Source organism: Strongylocentrotus purpuratus, unplaced genomic scaffold, assembly GCF_000002235.5.
Source record: "Strongylocentrotus purpuratus isolate Spur 01 unplaced genomic scaffold, Spur_5.0 spur5_scaffold_19, whole genome shotgun sequence".
NCBI classification, from domain to species: domain Eukaryota; kingdom Metazoa; phylum Echinodermata; class Echinoidea; order Camarodonta; family Strongylocentrotidae; genus Strongylocentrotus; species Strongylocentrotus purpuratus.
Genome location: NW_022145604.1, coordinates 12,935,015 through 12,960,030, shown reverse-complemented (window position 1 = coordinate 12,960,030; position 25,016 = coordinate 12,935,015). Strand labels below are relative to the sequence as shown.

General features: G+C 38.5%; 1 protein-coding gene across 1 annotated transcript in view; it reads right to left on the bottom strand.

The window, feature by feature from the left end:
* LOC584028 (transformation/transcription domain-associated protein) overlaps positions 1–25,016 on the bottom strand; it is a 92,167-nt gene that overhangs the window by 49,233 nt on the left and 17,918 nt on the right. Inside the window, exons 14-40 of the mRNA XM_030990334.1 lie at positions 23,988–24,451; positions 23,610–23,675; positions 22,555–22,682; positions 22,172–22,361; positions 21,552–21,646; positions 20,775–20,940; positions 19,633–19,799; positions 18,779–18,979; positions 17,975–18,064; positions 17,090–17,241; positions 16,108–16,208; positions 15,591–15,686; positions 14,964–15,145; positions 11,438–11,635; positions 10,351–10,539; positions 9,473–9,709; positions 8,471–8,567; positions 7,622–7,743; positions 7,218–7,388; positions 6,104–6,289; positions 5,369–5,488; positions 4,606–4,698; positions 4,187–4,309; positions 3,421–3,545; positions 2,493–2,604; positions 1,649–1,801; positions 656–840 (exon numbers count right to left, since the gene is read on the bottom strand). Coding sequence (XP_030846194.1) covers positions 656–840; positions 1,649–1,801; positions 2,493–2,604; positions 3,421–3,545; positions 4,187–4,309; positions 4,606–4,698; positions 5,369–5,488; positions 6,104–6,289; positions 7,218–7,388; positions 7,622–7,743; positions 8,471–8,567; positions 9,473–9,709; positions 10,351–10,539; positions 11,438–11,635; positions 14,964–15,145; positions 15,591–15,686; positions 16,108–16,208; positions 17,090–17,241; positions 17,975–18,064; positions 18,779–18,979; positions 19,633–19,799; positions 20,775–20,940; positions 21,552–21,646; positions 22,172–22,361; positions 22,555–22,682; positions 23,610–23,675; positions 23,988–24,451 — 4,209 coding nt within the window. The remainder of the gene's footprint in view (positions 1–655; positions 841–1,648; positions 1,802–2,492; positions 2,605–3,420; positions 3,546–4,186; positions 4,310–4,605; positions 4,699–5,368; positions 5,489–6,103; positions 6,290–7,217; positions 7,389–7,621; positions 7,744–8,470; positions 8,568–9,472; positions 9,710–10,350; positions 10,540–11,437; positions 11,636–14,963; positions 15,146–15,590; positions 15,687–16,107; positions 16,209–17,089; positions 17,242–17,974; positions 18,065–18,778; positions 18,980–19,632; positions 19,800–20,774; positions 20,941–21,551; positions 21,647–22,171; positions 22,362–22,554; positions 22,683–23,609; positions 23,676–23,987; positions 24,452–25,016) is intronic.

The window sequence follows — 25,016 nt, the reverse complement described above, 5'->3', positions numbered from 1 at the left end:
GTTAATTCTGCCTTTCTAAACCAAACCTTAAAGGGATCCGGTAACTTTGTCATAGATCCTTTAAAAAAATCCTTGATTTAGCTCATGCTGCAATGATATTTATAAACCTTGAGATCAGTCAGGAACTCCATGACGTTTACAAGCCGATCACCCGTCTGATTATCAAGATATTTATGATTGAAAATCTAAATCAAATTTTTGTGTTTGATAAAACGGTTTTCATAACACTACAGTCTATTGGGGGAAAACGAGTATGGTAAAACCGGTCACTCAAAGGTTTTTATTTTTTTGAGGCACTTCTTGATCATTTTGAAGCCCATTTTTCTTATGGCTTCAATATAACACCATATCACAGACACTGATAACATTGTAAAACGATCCCTTTAAAATGCTACATGGTCAGATTTCACCCTAGTTGAACCAAGAGTAAAGGAATTCTTGTAAAGAAGTCTGGCTTTGTGTAAACTGACTTGTAAAGAAGCATCATGGAGCCTACTTGGAATTCCTTCATTTGATATAAACTTTGAATCGTTATTGAATACAAGAATAACATATTTTGCCATTAAATAATATATGTACATGTATATCTGTAAATTGCTTAGTAACAATCTTGATGTACCTGCCTTATTATTATTATTAAGAAAAAAGGACTTACTTGTCGGCAGCATCATGGATGTGTGGAGCGGCTCTCTCAACCAAGAGGGCAGCAAACTGAAGCAGGAGGATCCTGACGGAGTCTGACGTGCCGTAGGGATTTTCAGGGTCAATGACCTTACTGATGAACACGCTCACAAGGTTATCGGGGCTATCCTGACCTGGGTTTGGTGGACCGCCAATCAACTGGAAAAAAATGAAAAAGAAAATACATCTCATCATTATAATCATCACAATGTTCAAAAGGGATTCTTGGGGTCGATGACCTTACTGATGAACACACTCACAGGGTTATCAGGGCTATCCTGACCTGGGTTCGGTGGGCCCCCTATCAACTGAAATGAAAGAAAAAAAAGAAAAAATCAACCTCATCAATATAAACGCAAGCTTCAACTTCTACATGCTCTTTCATATCCTTTTTCATACTGGGCTTCGAAAGTTTAGCTGCTCATTAAAGGGATCCGGTAACTTTGTCTCAGATTCTGAAACAAAATCCTGGATTTAGCTCATGCTGCAATGATAATTATAACTTTAGGTTAGTCAGGAACCTCATGACTTTTACAAGCCAATCGCCTGTCTAATTATCAAGATATTTATGATTGGAAATCGAAATCAAATTTTGTGTTTTCCTAACGGTTTTCATAACACTACATTCTATTGGGGAAAACATCAGAGATAAAATGTTCCCTAAAATGTATGGCTCTTCAAATGCCTTAATATTCTAAATATGGCATGTAACATCATAATCGGGATGGATATTTATGCCACATGTTCGTGTAGTCTTATATACATCTTTCTGTGTACAGTGCTTGTAACTTTACCAAGAACGGGCCAAATTTCTTAACATTTTGATGATTCCAGAACCTAGCAGTACACACCAATACTTATATGCTATATGATCAACCTTTTTTGATTCCACAACGTTTCTTTCACAATACAATCGCATGACCAGAACTCAACTTTATCTTTAAAGAAATTCTGTACTGTGACTTACACTGTCTCCCTCTCCCTTATCGAAGGAAGCAGCAAACATTGGAATGATGACATACTGCAGGGCCTTGGCTTTCAATTCTTGAGGGAAGCTCTTGTCATGGAACAACTCTACAAACTTGAAGAAGATGTGTCTCTTCTGTTCAACGGAGTAGCCCTGTGGTAATGCAAAATTACAAAAAAAAATCAAATAAAATTGATCCTTAAAGGCACCGTTTAACAATTTTAAATCTGAGATGCACGGCCCTACAAACCAAAACAGAAGCAATTTTTCAAATTCAAGTTCGATTGTAATCCATTAACAGGTTCTCAGAATATCGTGATTACAAGCTATTTCTCATATACATGTATGACCCTTTGATCTTTGACCTCATGAACCCAACATGTACTCTGTTCATTGGCTCTGCAAGATACATAAATGTCTTGAGTTTGATTGTAATCCATCCATCGGTTCTAATGATAATCAATCACAACTTTTTTTTTGCATACCTATTGGGCCCCATGACCTTTGACCTTGACCTCATTACCCCAAAATCTAATCAGTTCATTGCTTCAGCAAGATACATAAATGTCCTGAGTTTCATGGTAATCTGTCCATCTGTACTGATGATAATGTGATCACAAGCTATTTTTGGCATAAAAATAATCTCTGTCATGATTCAAAGAAGTGCATACGTCTATGATGCTCCATATAAGGTACAGTGTATCTTGTTTCGACATTTGGAGAGGATACTCAATATAAGTGTTTCTTGTTATATTTTTTTTAAATATTTATATTTGAAGTGTTATCGCATAAAACATAGCACTTTTCAATCCAACAAAAGACTTCCAAATGTTGGAGAGGGTACCTGTGCAACTGTCTCTTCTAAGAACGTTCTGAAGAACTGGAAGTTTGGCAGGTAACGGTTGCTGAAGACGCGAAGCAACTGGAACAGTAGCTCGACATTGGATGGATGTTGCCTGTAGATAGAGAAAGAAACATTGAACATTTTCTCTAAACCCATTGCCTACTGGAACCCGGGTGGCTCCTGTATTAAGCCTATGTGAATGTGAGAATCCAGTAGTCAAAAAGTTAACAGCAGAGTTTACAAGTACTTCATCAGATTTCCTCGAAGCAAACATTCCATTGCTACTTAGAGCATTTCACTGAACGCCATCAGAACATTAAAGGAATTGTTATATTTGTTGAAAAGCTGTGTAACTTTTTCTGCCATAAGTTTTAAAATGTTGAAATTATTTCCTTGAAAGTGCAAAGTTTTATAGTTTACACTACCGTATGTATATTCTTCCAAAGGAATGAAGGCCCTAAAATTTGTGAGTGGCTTACGAACAGCACTTCACACAAGCTCTAGTCACTCCTTTCTACATACACGTACCAAATATCAAACCAGAATCATAAAATGCAAACTCACTCCATACTTTCCATATCCTTTGCAAGACATAACAAGGGGGGTGTTTCACAAAGATCCTAAGTCAAACTTAACTCTAAGTTAGACTTAAACATTATGGAGAGCCATTTGTAGCCTTAAAATAAAATAAATTCAAAAACAAAAATTCAAGTATTTTAGACTTTTTATAAATTCCACGTCAAGAACATGAAATCTCCTTGATAATAGAAAATATGAATGATATGAATCAACATTTAATGCCTTTTAAAATAACTTTTACAAAATATTTTCATAGATGCCAACGGCTTTCCATAATTGTTAAGTCCAACTTAGGATCTTTGTGAAACACTCTCCTGGTCTATCATATGGAGAGGATTCAGCGACTCACTTGGCATAGTTGAGCAGACACTTGACGAGTAGTTTAGGCTCCTCCCAGTGGGAAACACCCTGGTTGTCATGACGATGACGTTCCTGGAATGCATCCGATACCCAGATCCGGCGAAGGTGCACAAACTATACCATGGAAGGAAAACAGGAGTTAGAGCAAGCTTCATATATGTCATCCTATGATCAGTGCTACATGTAGTACAGCTGGGCCCGGTTTCATAAAACTTGTTACCAATAACGAGTTCCAATATCTGTTATAAGCTACTGAAATCATGGCATCTGATTGGCTGAGAGCTGATTCGTCATAGAATTTCAGCATTTGTTATCAATAACAAGTTTTATGAAACCGGGTACTGATCTACAAAACAGATGAAACTAAATATTCTGCTAATTTCCTTCAGGTTGATAGAACAAAAATATATTTTCAGACATTTTGATACCCAACTTGAAGCATGGAAGGTTGAAAGTCATGTGCAATAATGTTTCAGCTCCTATATACATACAGTTATCAACTAAATTATTCATGCCCCTAATCATTTTTTGTTTTCGTTTTGTTTTAACTCAAGAGCTAAAGGTGGACTGGTTTAACTAGGGCCTTTGATGAATACTTGTAAATGTTAGCTTGAATATGGCACTTTCTCATGAAACATGAATCAAATTTTCACACACTTACAAAATTACAAGGAGCCTAACAACTCACTAACACAGGTGGATCATTAAACAAACAAATTATGACAAAGCAATAAATGATGAGATCTCGGTCTTACCACGGTGGGTGTTTGCGGAAGCCACTCCTTATCGTGCTTCACCATAGTAGCGCAGATACGGATGGACTGGTACTGGAGCTCCAAGAGAAACTTCTCTGCTGTGTTTGTTGGGCGAGCTGGAGGCTGTGAGGGGTCATGAAAATAAAAATAAACAAATAAAACTTGTTTTGCAATTTCAAACAGACCAATCATACATATGTTCATGTACATGGGTATTAGCATGCAGATGTAATGATAACCTGCCCCATAAAAAATAATTCTGATGTGTTATACATATCCTTGATCTTAGACAGGCTACATTTTGCCTAACGATGCTCTGTATGAATCAAGCTCATTAAAACAGGTTGCTGTCTACACAAACAGGCATTTCCTGACAATTTGATGACTGAATTTGTTGATCACTTTGGATAAGAACTCACCTGTGATTTACTGAATGCTAGGTTGATTAGTTTGCTTGGGTTCTTCTGGATTGCTGACCTCAGAGGCTCGGCTAACTCGTGCTTCAACAAATACTGTACACAGAGAAAAATCAATCATTTTCATTATTTCTGCACAACTCATATTAATATATGTATAAAACATTTTTATTTGGATGATTTAAACTATAAATACACTTGACAATTTTGGAAGATATGTGAAAAGATTGTTTAAGCAGCAAAATCATTGTCCGCATGAACAAATTTATTACTCTCCTACAGTGTAGAACAGATTTCAAGACATACATTTGGCAGTTTCCATGGTCATGCGCTTACACTGTACTTGAAAGGATATTCAATTAATGCGTGTTCAAATTGTGCATGGTATTTATGATGATAACTTTTCCACATAGGGGATTACTTCTTAAGTTGGTGGAGGAATTACGCATAAAGAAAGACCTGTCCGTTGTAAAAGAAAATTCTATTTTGGGTGATCAGTACCACCAGTTATTGGGTAAAACCCCTGAATACTGTCAAATTCCCTTTGAGAACCCACTACAGTGAAACCTGCTTTAGCGACCACCTGTAAATAGAGACCACATTTTTGTTTCCCTTGACAATCATTCATCATAGAAACCTGTACATAAGACCACCTGCCTCTAAAGACCATTTTTCTTGTCTCCCTTGAGTGGTCTTTATATACAGGTTTCACTGTATTACATGTCTCTTCACGCAATTAGACGGAAAAGGGAAAGAGCATATTTACATTGAACATGCGACTGAGTTGATGGTTCTTGAGGTTATTCTCCTGCAGGAACAGGTCCACGGTCTGTTGAGCATAGCGGAGCAAATACTTCAGCAAGGGCTCACGAAATGGACTGCCAACCTGTAGATAAATCAAAACATGACATGACCCTTGAACTTTGACCATGGTTGAATGAAGGGTTGAATGAATGGTTGAATGAATGGTTGAATGAATGGTTGAATGGTTGAATGGTTGAAAGGGTTAAAATCAGAGCAGCAAAGTAAATGTTGTAAGAATGTATGAGCGCTCTCAAACGACAAAGGTATATTCACAATTTTATTGGAACTTGCATTGCATTTCATTCCTCTTAAAGGGACTTGGTAACATTGTTCAGATGAGAAAAATGTTGCTAAGGTAGTGACTTCAATGCAAGATGTACAATTAAAGATAATCTGAAAGTTTGAGTGAAAAACATTACTAATGAGGAAAATTGGAAAACTAATCTGATAGATTCCTTAATTCTCCCAACTATATTATTACAATTTAATTACATTTTAGGCAAACGTAAATTGTCGGAACTGTAGGAAATCTATTTAATCAGATGGTCATAGCTCAGCCAATACAATCGATTGATATTTAACATTTGGACATTATTTTTTATGCTCTTTCCGAAAATGAAGAAAAAATTGAGAAATTCTAATAATAGATTTTTATGATGTCACAGCTTCTGTACTACTCTATTGGTAGTATTATTACCTCCATGGTTAGAGCGCCCTCTGCTTTGATGACCAGCGTGAGGAGGTGTTCAAGGATCTTGGCCGATGCTGCCGGGATGGCATGGAAGATGTTGAGGATGGCTGTACAGATCTTCAGGCTGTCGGTCGACTTCTGGCCGTTCTTCTGACTGATGACCGTCGTCTCGAGCCACTTCTTCAGATGACCCTAGTAATGCAAGATGTTGGTATCCTCGTTAAATCTCATGCATAATGTGAGTCAAAAAGATGCAACAAGATTCATTTAATAGTTTAAACATATTTGTGGCTTACACCCAGTAAATACATGTAAGATTGATTGATCGATCTGTAAATCTCGCTGGTTCCAAGATTTTTTCTGACTTGTTTTTCAATTACAGATCGATCAATCGATCTTATTTACTGGGTGTAAGACACAAATATGTTTCAACTATCGAAATTTCTCCCAGGAAGCATTACATTTAAGATTCATTTAATGCTTCGATCACTGAATAACAAAAATTTGTTGAATTTATACATGCATAGCACCTAAAAATTATATGATGTCTCAAAGCGCTTCACATACATGCATATATCAATACCCAGTTCAACAGATTCAGGCCTGTCTGTACACAATGTATACACTGTCTCCACTCCCTGTGGAGCATTCCAGCCAGGTGCCTTGTTACAGATACTCACAATGCTGAACAAACCACAATAACTTTAGATCATGAGCAATTATTAGTTATGTCATTTCTGATAAACTCAAGGCAAGTGCCTCTGTGTTGAAATTGATATTAAATGACATGAAGGCAACATCGCACTGCTTTACCAACTCTCACTATGAACATGAGAGACAAGGAAAGCGGACAAAATATACAGTTCATTTTACCCTCAACAATTGCTGAGGTAGACAAAGGAACATCCCTTCACTGCTATTATGTAAAAATGTGTAGAACAGGCGTCAGATGCATATTCACCTGTTCTACACATTTTTACATAATAGCAGTGAAGGGATGTTCCTTTGTCTACCACAGCAATTGTTGAGGGTAGATTGAGGAACTGTATATTTTGTCTGCTTTCTTTGTCCGTCATGTTCATAGTGTCTGTAAGGGATAATATATGAGATGTAAACTTACCAGCATTTGTTCACAGAGCTTCTCATTGAATGCATTGGGGAAGAGCTGTGTAAGGCTATGCAGTCTCTGAATCACGTTGAGGTTCAACGTCCTATGGTCGCCCAACATCAGGAGCAGTGGACGAACACTGGTATGGACCAGCTCCATCTCTACTGGCTGACCAGCAATGAACTGAAGGAGAAGAAAATTGTATGGAATTTCAAAGTAATCGCATATTTTGATGAAACAGTGGTGTGTATCACATAAGTAATAAAAAAGGAAATTTCATCAACAAATACAAGGGGAATAGTTATGCAAAAGTTTAATTTCAAATTCTATAACTTTGGTTTGGTGAATTTTTCTCTATTTACTGAATTCAACTTGCAAATGGGTCAGACTTGCTCTTTAAAGTTGAGATGTCTTACCTTCTCCATACACTTAGCTCCAGCCTCTTGAAGTTCACTTACATTGGAGTTGAGAGCATTGAAGAGAATCTTAAAGATCCGCTCTCTGGCCTGAGGAATGTACCGACATGCTGCCAGGGCATCTACATTTATTAAAAAAAGGAAAAGGATGGCAAATTTAGATCTTGGCTGTGATTTGTTCTATTTATATTTCATTGATTGTTGTCATGAACATTTTCTAGAATACATTTAAGTTAGTATTGTCTATTGGGAGCCAGGGGAGTACAAATAATACAAATAATTCCTCTGGCTCTCAACAGAGAGATTAAATTATATTACATTGTTATGTTATGTTATTTACGTTATTTGTAGCTATTTGTTTATGATATGTTAATGTACCGCTGTCAGATTCAGATTCTCAGAATGAGCAACAAATTGTTGAAGATCATTTTTGTGTGCTTAAAGGGATCGTGTAACTTTGTCTCAGATTCTGAAACAAAATCCTGGATTTAGCTGCAATGATAATTATAAACCTTTAGGTCATTCAGGAACACCATGACTTTTACAAGCCGATCACCTGTCTCATTATCAAGATATTTATGATCGGAAATCAAAATTTAAAAATTTGTTTTCTTAACTGTTTTTATAACACTACAGTCTATTAGGGAAAGTGAGTATGGTAAAACCGGTCACTCAAAGCTTTTTACTTTTTTGAGACACTTCATGATCATTTTGAAGCCAATTTTTTTTTAGGGCTTGAATATTACACCATATCACAGACACTGATAACATGAAGGGCCATGCATCTCAGATTTAACATTGTTAAACAATGCCTATAATAATAACTATGAATGATGGGTGATGACTTACTAAGAGCACTGATGCGTAGAGGCACTAGGGATGGAACAGCCTTGTAGCATGGAAGCTTGACAAGTCCCGAGTCCTCAGTCTCACAGAGATTCATCAGCTGATAGAAAAGAAACGATAAAGAAATAAATAAACTGAATATTATATAGGGGCGTGGAAAGAAATGGTAATAAGAGGCCACTCTGGAGAGAGTGCTTGTACAAATAACCCCCACATACATGTAGCCACAGATATTAACTTTCATGAACACATATCTAGCAGCCATCTCGATGGGTTTTGTACAAATGACCTTTATCTGGCCATGTGCAGATGTAGTATCACCGAAGCGACTTATCCAATTTGAAAGCTATCACACCAATTTCTCTCATGTACTGAGACAACTTTGTGGGATAAAAATGCATACTTTTCACCAACACTTTTTATTCGGATATACTGACCTTTTCTTATCTAATGAAAATAAAAGAGAACTACATTAAATTGAAGGATATACCAAGGGTTGTACATACTGCAAATGACAGATATTCATTTATGTAATGTGCTATTAAGATAATGATAAATGATTTGTTTGTTTGTTTTATCTGACTGCTAATAAAGTATGATTAGGCTTGTAAGTAAGCAACGATGTGACCTAGTATGAGGATTAATGCCTTACCAAAGTTCATAAAGCCATCCATTACAGGGGAAAAAATACACGGGGCTCAGGGCAAATTAGCCCCCCAGATGCCCTAAAGAGCCCCCAAAAGTCTTAAAAGAGCCCCCGAAAATCTTAAAAGAGCCCCTTAAATTTTGCATTTGGGCAGCATCTAACTGGCGGAAATCATCAAATGACGATGGAAATGCCATTAATCACAAAAACAACTAAGCATAGAGTTCAATGCAAAACAAATTAAAGAATGTTATTTTCATGCAAGCAAGCTTGAAAAGTAACCCCCAAAGTTATTAAAGTAATTTTTTCCCTGATCCAATATTATATAATTATTAGTAGGAGGAATATTGTGATCATACCTCAGTGAAGAAGACTTTGTGTTCAGGGATGGTTGGATCCATGGTGAAGAGCCTTGGTTCTAACGTCGTACAGAACGTATTACTGTCCATCAAGCCTCGCTGTGCGTTGGCAGGCTGATGACGCAACAGGTGCTTCTTGGGAGGGATCATGTCTGCCAGGACCTCCTTGTGGGGAGACATGATCTCCATCACCTTCTTGTCGGTGAAGTCAGCAAGCCATCGCAGAGAATCCATTGCCTGGATTGCAAAAGAAACACAATGATAAATGCCTTGATGGACACTACAGGATAGCACATTGACACAGAGGTAAAATCATAGTTTTGAGACACATGATTTGGTGAAGTGACTTCCCTGACCATCTCTACATCTATGACCTACAACCTCCCTTTTGACATCCATTTCTCTTTCATACCTGTTCTCTGACAGTTTGGTTGGGTGAAGTGACTTCCCTGACTAGCTCCCTCGTGACATCATGGAAAGCTTTCTCCTGAGCTACAGCTAACTTAGGATTCTCTACATCTACAACATATGACCTACGACCTCCCCTTTGACACCAACTCATCCTTTGTACCTGTTTTCTAACAATTTGGTTGGGTGAAGCGACTTCCCTGACAAACTCTGCAGTGAAAGAGAGAGCTTTCTGTTGTGCGTCAGCTAGCTTAGGGTTCTCTTCATCTACGAACTATGACCTACGACCTCCCCTTTGACTCTCAATCCTCATTCATACCTGTTCTCTAACAGTTTGGTTGGTTGAAGTGACTTCCCTGACTAGCTCACAAATGACATCATGGAAGGCTTTCTGCTGTGCATCACCCAACTTAGGGTTCTCTACATTTACACCTATGACCTCCCTTACGACATTCAATTCTCCTTCATACCTGTTCTCTGACAGTTTGGTTGGGGGAGGTGACTTCCCTGACTAGCTCCCTGGTGACATCATGGAACGCTTTCTGCTGCGCTACAGCCAGCTTCGGGTTCTCAGCGTCGGCTCCTGTGGGTGGGGTGGCACAGAGCTTCAGAACCAGGTCAACGTTGCTCTTAGCCATGTTCAACGCTCCACTCGATACCTGCAAGGAAAATTCAATGTATTCTTTACTTCTCCATATCCATTTACACTTGTTTTTTTGTTTGTTTTTTTTCTTCAGGAGGAGGGGAAGGGGGGAAATCTTGTGATTTCCTAATGGAACAAGGAGGTTCGTATATTAAGCTGATTAAGCAGGCAGCAGGTCTTGGGACATTTCATACAACTACTAGTACATGCTTCCCACAGAGCGACTATCCATGATTTTCCATGATTCCTTTTTACCTTATATCCATGACCAGATAAGTACCATTTTGGTATGAATTGTGGTATCCCAGTGGCGTACAAAAACCATGCCGGGTGACATTTCAAACTGTCTTTTCGTAACTCAAGAATGAAAGGAAATGGTTGAATTAAGGTCTTTGTTGAACACTTTTAGATGTAAACTTAAATATGTTGCATTCTCAAGAAACATAAATCGGGACACATCAATTTTTCACATACTTAAACAATTTGCAAACGTTGGTAAGGGTCTGAATACTTTAGTTGTAAAGTATTCACAATCTGAAGTATGTAATTCCTGTTGCAACTATTGACTTCTTCAAGTTCTCATACTACCCAATAGCAATAAGGATCTGGAATCATCTGCCAGGCTCAGCAGTCAATGCAACAGGAATAACCAACTTCAAGGAGGCTGCTTTACCCTCCATCATAATGATGCAGCCCCCTGTTGGTTCCCAGATCATATATACTAGCGTGGTTTTTACTTGCACTGGACTTAGCATATTTTACTGTAAATTAACGAGTGCTTTGTCCACACACCATTCCTGCAATTCATGACACTCCTTGTAGTTACTTGCCTCACCTACCATCCCAGTATAACTTTCTGAGTGAGCTGCCAAAGGGATTACCCAACCGAGTACCAAGTATGTTCTTGCACTCACCTCTTTAGTAAGATCCATCATGACGAAGAGAAGTGCCTTGAGGAACAGATAAAGATGGCTCTGAACCCAGCACATGTCCATGTTCTCCATCATGAACTTGATAGCGATGCATCCCCCAAGCTTAGCGTACCAGGCTCGTTCATAGCAGCAGTTACACATACGGTCAGCAACGTACTCAAAGATGGATAGCGAACAGGCCTGTAAGAGAGGATAATAGATACTTGGCAATTAAATTCTTCTTCTGATTATTATTATTATCAAGTTTTTGGTTCCCTACACTCTTATATGAATAATGTGATCAGCATAAACTGATCAGCACATTTTTGGGAGAAGCAAGAGTTCGAATCAGGTCAACAAACTTTGGGGTCAGAAGTATCAAAACATGCGCGTAAAGATCCGACTCATGTGGTGTGCATGTGAACATTTTCTAGTGCGGAAATAATTTGGCAAAGTTATGCGTGCAAATGAGCGCGCTTTGAATAGCCATTCTCGCTTCATTTTCCGTTCAAGGCAGTCGATTGTTTTAGAGCTGCAAAAAAAAAAAAAAAAAAAAAAAAAAAAAAAAAATAGCGAAATGGGAAAGAGAAAGACCAATGAGTGCGCCAAAGGCGGTGCTAATGCCCAGCAGAAAAGACAGAGAACAGCTGAAAAGAGTCGGAAAGGCACTAGAGCCAGCTCAATTAGCAAGAAAACTAACAATTCAGCGCAAACTCCGGCCAGCAGTTGCTCAGCCACAAGCATCAACAGCCGGGCGAGGCACCGTCGTCAGGCAAGCAGCACAGAGAGGGCACGGGCAGTGCAGTCTCGGCCGCTAACAGTAGACAGCGGAGTAGGCCTACCTGAAGCGATCCCGGCATTACCGGCAGCAGGCATCCCACCAGCAATTTCGAGCACCCCACCACCACCAGCAGCAGCCCTGAATACCCAACCATCACAGCCGGGATCACAGTTGCAGTTACAGTCAACAGGTGAGGTACGGATAGATCTAGATCTTGATCTACCCACTAGTACTAATGCTACTTCAACCGAAGTTAGATCTATACACTCTTATATGAATAGTGTATTGGGTTCTTAACATGCAAAGGTGGTGACTCTCTTCTACACAGGGCCTGAATTTAGAGCCCTATCCGAGGGACAGATTGTTTACCACTGCAACATAGCTTGCGTCTATGAAACAGGGGAGGGGCAAGTTAACACACAACCCATGATCTGCCTGGATTGGATTCTAACCCACGATTTATGGTTCATTTGACTTTCATGGCAAGCTGTCCAGTCTTACAGAGCTCCTTCTCTTCATGAGCCATACACAATGATATAGTATCTATTTTATACCTCAAACATAGATTCCTATTCACTGATTGGTCAAAACTATATCACATGACAAGGCGCATCTCGATCTATCATTGCACCAGAGGGTGTTGGAGTTCAATTGACCTAAAGGTCAAATGATAGAACGCGTAACCCCTCTGCGACTTTCGCACACACAATATGGTTCAGGTTTTAAGAGCGCTTTCAATTTCGCAAGTTGCTAGGCTACAACTACATATAAGTTGATCAATCACACGGTTTGTAAAAATTCAACATGGCGAGTGACTTAGCAACTGATCCAGCTCCAAGACTTGGATTTGGAGCAGTTACTCCAGGAAGCACAGACTAAAAATACAAAGACACAAATGAAGTACAGGGTCTCTATCTTTAAGGATTACTGCTTAAAATGCCTGGTACAGAGAGCTGTACTGTAAGAAAACGAGGCAAGCGATTCGTTATGGCCTGCAAAGGCATTTCCGAACCACTCGCAATGTTGATATTGTGAGAGGCACTCAGTTGAAAGGTTCCAACAAGATCTTCAAAGCCTTTCTGGAAAATTTGAAGAATAATGGAAAGGGTAACGTCAACCGACACAAATCGGTGAGCCCAAGTGATATGCAATGCATTCAAGAAAGCCTGGATTTGAATACTGCTGAAGGGTTACAGCAGAAAGTCTTTTTTGATATTATAATTTATTTTGCCAATTTTTCAGTGAGAGATAAACTGACAAAAAATCACTGCGATGATGATGAGCAGTCACAAGCTAGACTCATATTTGAGATTCCAGGTCACCCAAGATGCCCAGTGAGTAATTTGATCAAGTACAAGAGTAAATTGCACCCTCTTTTTCCATGGATGTGGCAAAGACCAAGTTCAAAGGTTAAGGAAGATGATCCCGAGTGGTATGTAAACATGCCAATAGGAAAAAATCAGCTGGGAGATTTTACCAAGGTCATATCTGAAAATGCTGGATGTAGAAAGTACACAAACCACTGCTTGCGCGCTACGAGTGTCACATCACCGGATAAGGCCGGCTTCGCTACGAGACACATCATGACAGTTTCTGGGCATCAATCCGAAGCTAGGATCAAATACTACAGTCGCACCAGTGAGGCCCAAAAAGAAGGAATGTCTGATGCAATTTCTTCAGCCCTCTGTGTCAGGCCAACTGTAGATCCACAGCCTGGGCCTCGCAAAGTAAGGTCTAGTCCTACTCCTAGGACCAAGTCTTTGTCCAGCCCAGTACGTTTAGCACCGGCAGCTGTTAGCCTGGAAAACCGTTCAATGTGTGACAGCCAGGTCGAACTTCACCAGCCATGTTGCAAGACATCACAAATTCTCCTGTGACGGTCACATCAACAAACACAGATCACACAATTTCTAATTTTCATGGCTGTGTTGTAAACATTTATAAAAAGGCTTACATCTCGGCCTATAGGACTGTAAATATGTTCCTGTGTTGCACAGCAAAGACTGTAAATATATTACTGTGAGAAGCAAAGATTGTTCATGTTGGATTTCTTGTAGCGTTGGATTTTGGAAACTGTTTTTTGAACTTTGAAAGACTGTAAATTTGTTACTGTGAGGAGCAAATAGACTCTTGATGTTGGATTTTTCTTATTCTGATGAGTCAATCCTCTTGATCTCACTTCCTGTTTGTTAGAGCTAGACCTACAGCTAGACCTATTCATGAATCAATGAAAAGGATGAGGTATACAAAACAAATATGGATTGCTCTGTAATCGTATGGTGTTGGAAATTATCACTCCCTCGGTGGTGTTCATACCGGCCCTTCTACATGTATCACCCGCTCTTTCGCCTCGGGGGCGATAGAAGGGCCGGTATGAACACCACCGAGGGAATGATAATTTCCATCATCCTCATGAGCAGTCAATATTTGTATACTATCGTATCTTATTGCATCCTTGAAACAGAGCAAAGAAGAAAATTGAATTGGGCGGGCCACATCAGCCGTAGAAATGGCAATCGCTGGAGTGCAGCAAATACCTCACTGGACACCATATGAGGGAAAGCGTAACAGGGGACGCCACAGAAAAAGATGGAGAGATGAGCTGCAACAGTACTGGGGAAAGGTTAATTGGTACCGACAAGCACTGAACAGAGTCATTTGGAGACAGCATGCTGAGGCGTTCATCCTCCTGCAGTGGATCAACAATGACTGAAGAAAAAAAAAGTAAAGTATCTTATTGCAACTCACCCTAGCCTTACTGCCCATCACAGCAGCAGCGGTCTCTACAATGACTGTCATGGCAAGCTGTCCAGTCTTACAGAGCTCCTTCTCTTCATGAGCCATGCAGGCTGATATAGCATCGATCAACACGTGAGGATCCATGTTGTCATTGAGAGACTTCTGACGACTGTGGGCGGTAGGAAGCGGGCCTAGGAGAAGAATATATCATTGTGAAGTAAGATACATAAACAATTATTTTCTGTAAACTCTCTATTTGTTGAATTCTTCACCCTTTTTTGTAATTCTAGCGTATACAATATGAGTAGTGCCATAAGAGAGAATGCACTTAAGAGAAAAACAGAAATTAATGATATTTTGGTACAGATAAACTAGAGAGTTATCCAAAAATATGTCACAATCCACAGACCAAACTGCCAATTTGAGATTTGTATAGACTTTAAGTGATCCCACATTTCAAACATTCATAACTTTCTTATCACTGGTTGTATTCATATCAAACTTTTGTTTCTGCTTTCATACCAATGAACTTGTTAAAAGGGTTGGATTGCCCTTTAAATTAGGAATTCATTTAGGATAGGAAATTGACAAAGAGCAATCCCCACTGGAGCATACATTGTAGAACCAACAATTTACCTGCTTGCTGAGCGACTGCCACCAGTGTAATGTGCCTCACGACATTCATCATGAAGGGAAGGGAACTAGGACGAAGATCTTTGATTGTAGCCGAAACTGTATCAAAGAGGGAGACATGCAATTTGCAGTAATTAGTACACCCGTATACTAGTCACTCAATATACATGGAAAATTAAGAGTAAAATGAAACTTCACTTAAGTGTACTGATATTGCCATTTTTCCTTTCTTTGTTGCTTTCTCATCATATATGACAATTCCCTGATGTTTTTTCTCACTACTTTTTAATGATTTCAGCATGAATGTTAGCATTTTCACTGTTTTATGTACTTGGTATTATTTTTCACTCTAATTAAAAAAATATATACAATTCTAAATTATAGATTGTACGAATGCAGTTAACATTTCTCACAAAAAAAATCAGATAATCCATTTAGACTTCCTGTTATTTGGCGAACTCCTGCTAGCATTTACAAATGCATTCATTTGATATTTCTTGAATTTCTCTGCAGTACTTACCAATCATGGATGTCAATGCATTCTGGAAGCATATCCTGGAGAGGTGATCGTGGCACTTGTATGCATGACTAGTAGTCCTTGGAATCTCACCATCATGGAAACTAGATAATTAGAAATAAATCATTGACATTTGTTTTCATAAAAATACAATTTTTAAATAAAAAAAGATGATCCTAAATGTGTGACTTTAATCATTCAGAAAAAGAAAAAGAACACTGGCAGAAATGCAATATTTTGAAAGCAAAACAGACTTTTACATACCTGGCAACCTTTCAAAGCAAAATTTAGGAATCTCTCAAGGCAAAATAAATATTAGAGGCTATTTCTACAATAACTTTTATAGAGAAGTATTGGGGAAAAAAGAGGAATCGCAGGTTCATATCATTACTCTGAAAGTCAAAATATAGGAATGGTTGGAAGCTATCCTTTTAGAAACATGAGTAAATCAACAGATAGCCTTACATGTAAATGAATGAATACAAATATCTTTAAAGAGAATGAATGATGGCATAATATTTCACCTAAGGTACCATTTTTTTTTTTTTAGCCATCTTTCTTTATATCTGCACAAGCCTTACTTTAAGTACGTACAAGGTCTAAGCAAAATTTTATTGAGGCATATTAGTTTAAATTGTCTCAGTTTTTGTTAAATTCAAATTAGTGGTTAAGTGGATACGTCACCAAACCGTGAATGACATGGTTCGCGGCTCAAACCTGCTGCAGTACTAATACATTTGCCACTCTCCACCCAGGTGAAGTAGATGAGTACCCGGTAGGAAGAAATTCCTTGAATGCTTTAGCATCTTATTATGGCGACTCAGCTACAGCCGGGTTAAAAATATATCTTGTATTAAATGCAGTTGAGTATATACATATAGCAGCTGCACTATATAAATGGACCTAATTTTATTATAATCTCATATGGCTCGGGGCGAGTTTCCAATTTACAATCAAAACTTAATCAGCTCTTAAGAATCCTTACCTTGTGTGGAAAAGCAGCTGCTGAATAGTCCTCTGTTCATCGCCCAAGCTGAGCATACTAACAATGAAATGACGGATGACTTCCCACGCCTGACGACGATAGAACACGTCGGTCGTCGGGGACGTTAGCTTACTCAGAGCAGTCTCTATCACCTGGAAAATGGGAGAGACAAAACATACGTTAGTATTATCTCAAGCTACAATATATATTATTCACGTATGATTACATTTACAACAAAGGGTATGTAATACCAATACTTTCAATTAAACAATTTGGTTTAAAACTTGTGATTGCATGTGACATCATTATCAATATCGTTGTCATCATCATCATTATCGTTATCAACATAAGTAGTGTGATAATCTTCATACCCATCATGATCATCATCATCACCATCATTATTATCATCACCATCAACATCATCATCATCCCTGTCATAACCATCACCATCATTACCATCTTGATCAAGCTACAATATATTATTCATGCATGGTTGCCAAAAATTATGTGTAATACCAATAATACCAATGAAACCATTTGGTTTAAAAGTTGTGCTTGCAAATGCGATTATCATCATCAGAATCATCAGAATCATCAACACTATCATTATCAACATTAAATTTGTGGTAATCATTATAACCACCATCATCTTCATCATCACCACCACCATCATCATCATCATCATCATCATCATCATCACCATCACCATCATCACCATCATCAACTTAATCATCATGATTTCCATCATCATCACCATCTTGATCATTATGATCACTATCACCAAAGAAAAAAACAAACCAAAAATCTCAAAAACGAAATCCTAGTTTGGTGTGCAAAGAATGAGGTATGAGCATTATTGATGTTGTATCGACTTTTTTTTGTTACCTTGGATACCGGTAGATGAACTGGAGTCTTATGATCAGGGAAGAGAATGGTGATACAAGGACCGTCATTCTCATCATCTTCATATGTCAACTGTAAAAAGAAATTTAAACATTACCATGAAGAAGAAACAAAATCATACATATATATTTTTAACCAGATTGTCTTCCATCAGTTTCGGACAAACACAATTACAATACATTTACACATAAAGAGTATTAGATAAAGAGCCCAATTCAAACATGTAAATGAATACAAAACAACAAATATTACAAAGAAATCAGACCTGCACGAAATATTAAACTTTTAAGAAAAAAAAGGAAAAAAAAAATTAAACTATAAGGCTCCCACAATGCCTCCGCTTGCCGGAACCAACTGGACAGCAATTTAATTTAAACGAGGCAATGTGGTATTGCAGTTTCTGTCTCAGGTAATCGAAACACAGAAATATTCCCACTATTCATTCGTCTGGACAATCTTTTCAAAACTGTTTCAATAGTATAAAACAAAAGAAGATTGGTAGCATCTGAGTAATATCAATCATTATAGAGTTTACCTCTTAACCTTCATTCACTTACAACATAAAAATAACAAAATTGAACCATCACTTTCACAATACAATAAAGGGTATTAAAATGGAAAAACAGTTACATATGGCTAAAGTGGGTACCGGGAGTAGCCGAAAAAAGGAGAAGTTTCACAAGGCTGATCTAAAGGAGTTATTTGAAGTGAAGATTTATGTTGAAAGTTCATAATTTTCTCTGATGCCCAATGAAAAAATAAGAAAGCATAAATAGTTAAACTAACCCTTTGTGGTTCTCTAAGCATCTTGCGGTTGCCTCCACCCAGCTTGCCTAACACGCGGAACGCCACGCGAGCGATCTGGTCGCTACGGTTACGCAGTGTCCTCCAAAGGGCTTGCATCAGTTCCGCTCTCACCGGCTGGATGTGCTCGTAGAGAAAGTCGGGCTGAAGATTGTCCACACATAGCTCCAACGTTCTCAATCCCTGCGGTAAAAAATATCGAAACCCCTCATTGACAATGGGACTTCTAAGGAAGCTTGGCGATTTTTAGGGGCTTGCGAAGACGCATCCGGAAGGCAAAATGCATATTTGTTAAAAATCATAACTTTATCAAACCCATCTGAGGAAGCAGATTGTTATGATTTGGAGCGAGCTAATGCATATACCATCTCACTGACCTCATGTTAGCTAAACTTTAAAAGACATCACTATTACACTATTATGTAGAGGTGTTGTGGTCGAGTGGATACGCCGCCGGAATGTCAATCACAAGGTCCGTGGTTCGAGTCCCGCTGCAGCACTAATGTCATTTGGCAAGACATTGATCTACATTTGTCACACTCAACCCAGGTGAAGTAAATGGTTACCTAGCAGGAATTAATTCCTTGAAATGCTAGAGCGCTGTATAAACGGCAGCTAGGCTAAAGCCGGGGTAATAATAAATGCGCCTCAGGATAGAATTATCTAGATAGACGGCGCTATAGAAATGCCTATCATTATTATAATTATTTTGTATTTTGTGTTCCGGATGCGTCTTTTTGGATAAAGAAGTTGGGAAGGTACAGTTTTCCAAAAGGGTATGACAACAACAAAAAAGGTTTCCAGAAACACTTTTGAAGGGAGAGGGAACAACTAACCTGGCTAACGAGAGTCTGTGATCCGTTGAGAGCCGAGACTAACGGATCCATGAGCATGGGTAGGTATGGAAGCAATGAGCTCAGTCTCACAGGTACAGTCAGACAGAGCTCAACAAACAGGTCCTTCATGTGCTGCTTGTGAAGGCCACTCTGAAGCTGATTCAAACCTGTTACCAAAACAAAACAAAAGAGAAGAGATTACTCAACAAAGTTACAGTATATCAAGGGTGATGTATAATGTAGATAAGTGTACAAATTACTATTAGATATTACAGCTCTTTCGTCATATTCTTAACATATAGTATTACTCTTTGAATATATTGTAAAAATGTACTTAAAACTAGATCCCACATATAAACCAAAGATTGTTCTTGAATAGGTTCCACTTTGTGCATTTTAGAGAAACTGCTCCTGAAGTGGTGGAGGTGTATCATAGATTCAGATTTGTTCCCCTTGGGAGACGAATGCCTCCTCTTGTACATGACGGAATGCAATTTGGTGCAAAAATTAGTAATGATAACATAATATCTATGAGCACTTATCCATCATTTTCTCAGTTGGTTTTACAACATTCTTTGTCTCCCATGCTTATATAGTGCCTCCAAACAGGCGTGTCATGAATACAGCATTATTCTGGGGTTATTGCTCATGTTTGACAAACTTGTGTCTTTATAGGGCAAGAATGAAAGACTAGAACAGACATCAAATATGCAACACTCTCCAGCATATACATAAGTATCATTATTTCCTACACTAAGGCATCTAACAGAACTTTTTCCCTCACTGACTACCAAACAGTTGAGCTATCTTTTCTTTAATTGCTGTCTATAATGATGTCAGTTCAGTTCATTCTAACATGGAGCAGGGATGCCAGTTAGAATTGATCAGAGGGACTGAAAATCACATAGAATGAGCTAGTTAATACACAAAAAAAGCCTAAAATACCTGTATGGTATGAAAATAACTCGCCAGGTCCTGAATTCAGGAATTTGCCTGAAAAGTGGCATCCCTGATGGAGAGAATATCCAAGTTTGTGATTTATAAAAATGGTTGATACATCCATTTTATTTTCTTAAAACAACCATAAAATATATTTCTATTTCATATCTTCTAAGTGAAAGTGGCGATGGCAGACATGTTACCTTGGAGGAGGTTTGGCAGGAGGGGCAGGAACTCTTGATACAGGAGATCGTGGCTACCTCCTCCGATGGATCGAAACAGCGCCCTCAAGAGGAGGAAGTAGTTGTAGGGATCCTTGGCCGTGGTCGCGAGCTCCATCGATCGGTTGACTATCTTGTGAAGATGAGGCTATAGGAAATGAATAGGAAATGATATTAATAACGATGAGAACAGTAAAATATTTGTAAACTGCAAAGATTGGTTACGTTTTTGGGTGTTTTTCTTTACTAAACAATGAAAGGTGGACTTGTTAAATTAGAGGAAGTAGTTGTAGGGATCCTTGGCCGTGGTTGCAAGCTCCATGGATTAGTTGACTATCTTATGAAGATGAGGCTAATGGTGGAAATGATTACAACAAGAGAGAGAACAGTAGAATAGTCATAAAACTGCACTTGTAAATTTGATCTTTCTTTTTTTTTTTTCTCTCTCTTTTTTTTTTGGGGGGGGGGGGGGTTGACTATCTTGTGAAGATCGGGCTGGTGGAAATGATTGCATCAACAATGAGAACAGTAGAAATTCATAAAAATGCACCCCTTGTAATTTTTTTTTTTTTTTATTCATTTGATTTTTTTTTTGGTAAAGGTGGATGGGTTAAAGTATTGCTTACATACTTTATATACATTAAAGAGCTATGGAAATAAGATTACCTCATTATCTGAGAATTAATGTAATTCTATAAATAAACATTTTTTTAAAAGTAATATACTGGTATCTAACCCCAAATCTTAATATTTCCATACCTTTAGCATTTGTTCATTCTCATTTGCAAAGAGGGAGACTGAACCAAAGACTAGCTTGAAGAGCTTCAGGTACAGGTTGGAACGTTCTTGATTAGCTGTTATGAAAGGGAGGAAAAGAGTACACTCACACTTAAGCATATTTCTAATATACATCAATTGGACGATCGGTTATTTTCGTGATGTAACCAAATTTAATGAACACGTCCTTGTGAAGTGCCCCGATACAAATTATTTCAGGAATCCAATTACTTTTACAAGCCGATTGCCTGCCTGATTATCAAGATACTTATGATTGGAAATTGGAAATCAAAAATTTCAAAAAAAGTTTTTCCAAAGGTTTTTATAACACTACAGTCTATTGGGGTAAATGAGTAAGGTAAAGCCGGTCACTCAAAGATTTTTAACTTTTTGAGGCACTTCATGATCATTTTGAAGCACAATTTTTTTAGGGCTTCAATAATATTACACCATATCACACCATATCACACTGATAACACATACATGTAGGGCCATGCATCTCAGATTTTTAAAACTGGAAACATTGTTAAATGATGTTTTTAAAACCATGAACATCTCCATACATATTATAAAACAATTTCAATAAAAACAGCGTTACTTACTGCCCATCTCCTCCATCCTCTCCAGGAGATACTCCACTAAGATGGTTGCAAAGGTAGCAGACGTGGTCAGATTGGCAAGGAAGGAGTTTGCTATCAGCTGCAAGGCGTAGTTCTTGTAGATCCGTTCCACCATGTACTCAATGGTCGTCTGGAAGATCTCTCGGAACGTCAGCGGATGCATCATGTTGAACTGGATAAATAGTAATAACATTTCTAATTGTTATTTATTGATTTGTTTGTTTGTTTGTTTGTTTGTTTGTTTTCTTTCCCAATATAAATTACACATTTATTAATACAAGCATGGGTTTTACGCTAATCGGGGATCGAACCACGACCTTTAAATATCAAGTCAAGTGCTTAAACCACTCGACTTCAACACTTACCACTCCAGCGAAATGTTCCAGGACTTCTTTCTCTTCTTTGAGTCTGACGCTCTGAGTATTGGCTGCTCGTATACTAGTCTGTCCTGTCGGGGAGATCTGGATCTGATAGATATCCAAGGCCTTCAAAGCTGGAAGAAAGAAAAGAAAAGATATACTGCTTATTCTATTGCAATGATAGTGAAAATGAATGTTTCTTTCATGCGGCAATTATAACATAACAGACCAAAGTGCTTACGGTATCATTAACCGAGTTTATGATTCATTTACAATTCTGTATCATTTAAGTTCTCACTCTCCATCCCATTGGGGGAGCATCCCAGCTAGGGGCCTTTTGACAAGTGCAAACATGATCATCCAATCAAAACTAAAAAACAATGTCAAAGATATTTCAATGCTAATTTCTGTTTTAGCATTACGTTTATTACTGTCCGGCATTGATTATATTATGTGGAAAGAAATGAAAATAAATTTGTTCTGTATAGAGCGACTGCGACTACTACTACTACTACTACTTCTAAATTTGCATCCTTCCAGGTATCCATTTAACACCTGGGTGGAGAGGAGCAATGTAGATAAAATGCCCTGCTCAAGGAAGGAAGTGCCATGTCGGGGCTCGAACCCGCAACCTTTGCATTCCTAGTCAAGGGATCTCTCTCTCTCTCTCTCTCTCTCTTCCTCTCCCTCTTTCTTTCTCTCTCTCTCTCTCTCTCTCTCTCTCTCTCCCCCCCCCTCTCTCCCCCTCACTTTCTCTTTCTCTCTCTCACCCCCCCCCCCCCTCCGTCTACCCAACATTGCATCTCAACATTAACAATATCGGATATCCCAATGACTACAGCATGTAATGATGGTTGGACATTTCAAACATAAACTGTGGACAGAATCCAACAAAAAGAGAGTAGGGGGGCATTTCACAAAACTTGTCATCAGAGACAAATGACAGTTTTTGTTACAAGCTACTGAAATCCTTGCTTCTGATTGGTTATCAGTAGATTTGTCACTGATTTTTGTAATTTGTCATTGAAAAAAGGCTTTGTGAAACGGGTCCCAGGACTCACCATGCTTGACTAACTTGATGAAGACAGCCGTTTCTTTGGGATGAAACTGTTTGTTCTGGTTCGGATCTGTAATAAAAAAAGAGGGTAAATATACCACATAAATAACTACCAAGAGCTTTCAAGACCTTTCTTTATTAAGAGAAATCTCTCACAAAAATGAGATTAATGCGTCTTAAAGTGTAGAACTACATGTACATGTAAGCGTTTCCAGTCACAGTTTAATTCTTCAAAGTTCATTTACCATACTGATGTTCATTTTGAAGATTGATGTGGCACAGAAGGGCCAAGTATTAACAGTCAGTACCTAATTTAAAATCATGTCAGTGTAATCACCACAGAAATGGTAAAAAAGCTCTGAAAGTACTTTTTGCGACTGACCTGTAGAGACCTTGCAAGCACTCACACCCCACGTGATGGTCTTGACGCCACACACCACCGTCTTAACCAAACTCCTGCAGTCTACCACCGAGTAGTTATTGAAATGAGTCAGGCCGGTGGGAAGGTACTTCTTGGGTTTGCTCTCGTCTTTCTCACGGGTAGGGAAGAGGGAGGAGAGGGGGGCGGTGGTGATGGAGGACACCCCCGGGGTGACGGGCGGGGCCGGTGTGGTGGGGGTTGCTGGTGGGATGGTGGCGGCGGTGGTGGAGAGGGAAGCGAAGGACATGGTTTGGGGTGTGGTCGGGGTAGGTGGTGGGGGTGGTAGTGATACTGATGCTGTTGATGATGATGTGGTGGTGGTGGTGGTAGTGGTGGTGGAGCTGGATGCGGTTGCGGAGGATACTGAAATGGAGCGTGATACCGGAGGTAGCATCTTCTCTTGCGCTGCCTCTTGTTGTTGGCGGCTGGGAAGAAAACACGATTTCCAAGTTTAAACTTCATTTGTTCCACATTTTACAAAAAATATAGACATACATATATAATGAAAAATACATGTAGTATAAATGAGCATGATTCTCAATTCTTATAGTAGATTAAGTAGAATGTGAGGAACCTATTAAAAAGCAGTGCTTGTAAATTATAGGTTCCTTGTAAAATGAGTATTGTAGATGAAAAAAACGTAGAAGTAGAGAAAGACGTAATTTAGAGTTGAGAATTTAAAACACAATGGAATAAGGACATTTGTATACAAAATAATGCATAAGCACCAATACCCAGAGTCACCCGGTCAAAATGCATTGTTAATTTTGATGTTAAAATTTCATGTTAATCTTCCTTCATCTTACTCTGGGAAAGAATGATGTGTTTCTCTAGTCTTAATAATTTGAAGAAAATGTGACCGAATGAAAGGAAATGTGCTGTAAAAGTCAAGAAAATTCATTTTGGCCACATTCTACCAGCGGCAACCATAATCACTTGACTGAAAACCATTTTTTTTTTTTTGTATTATATTTCTGCGTTTTAAAAATA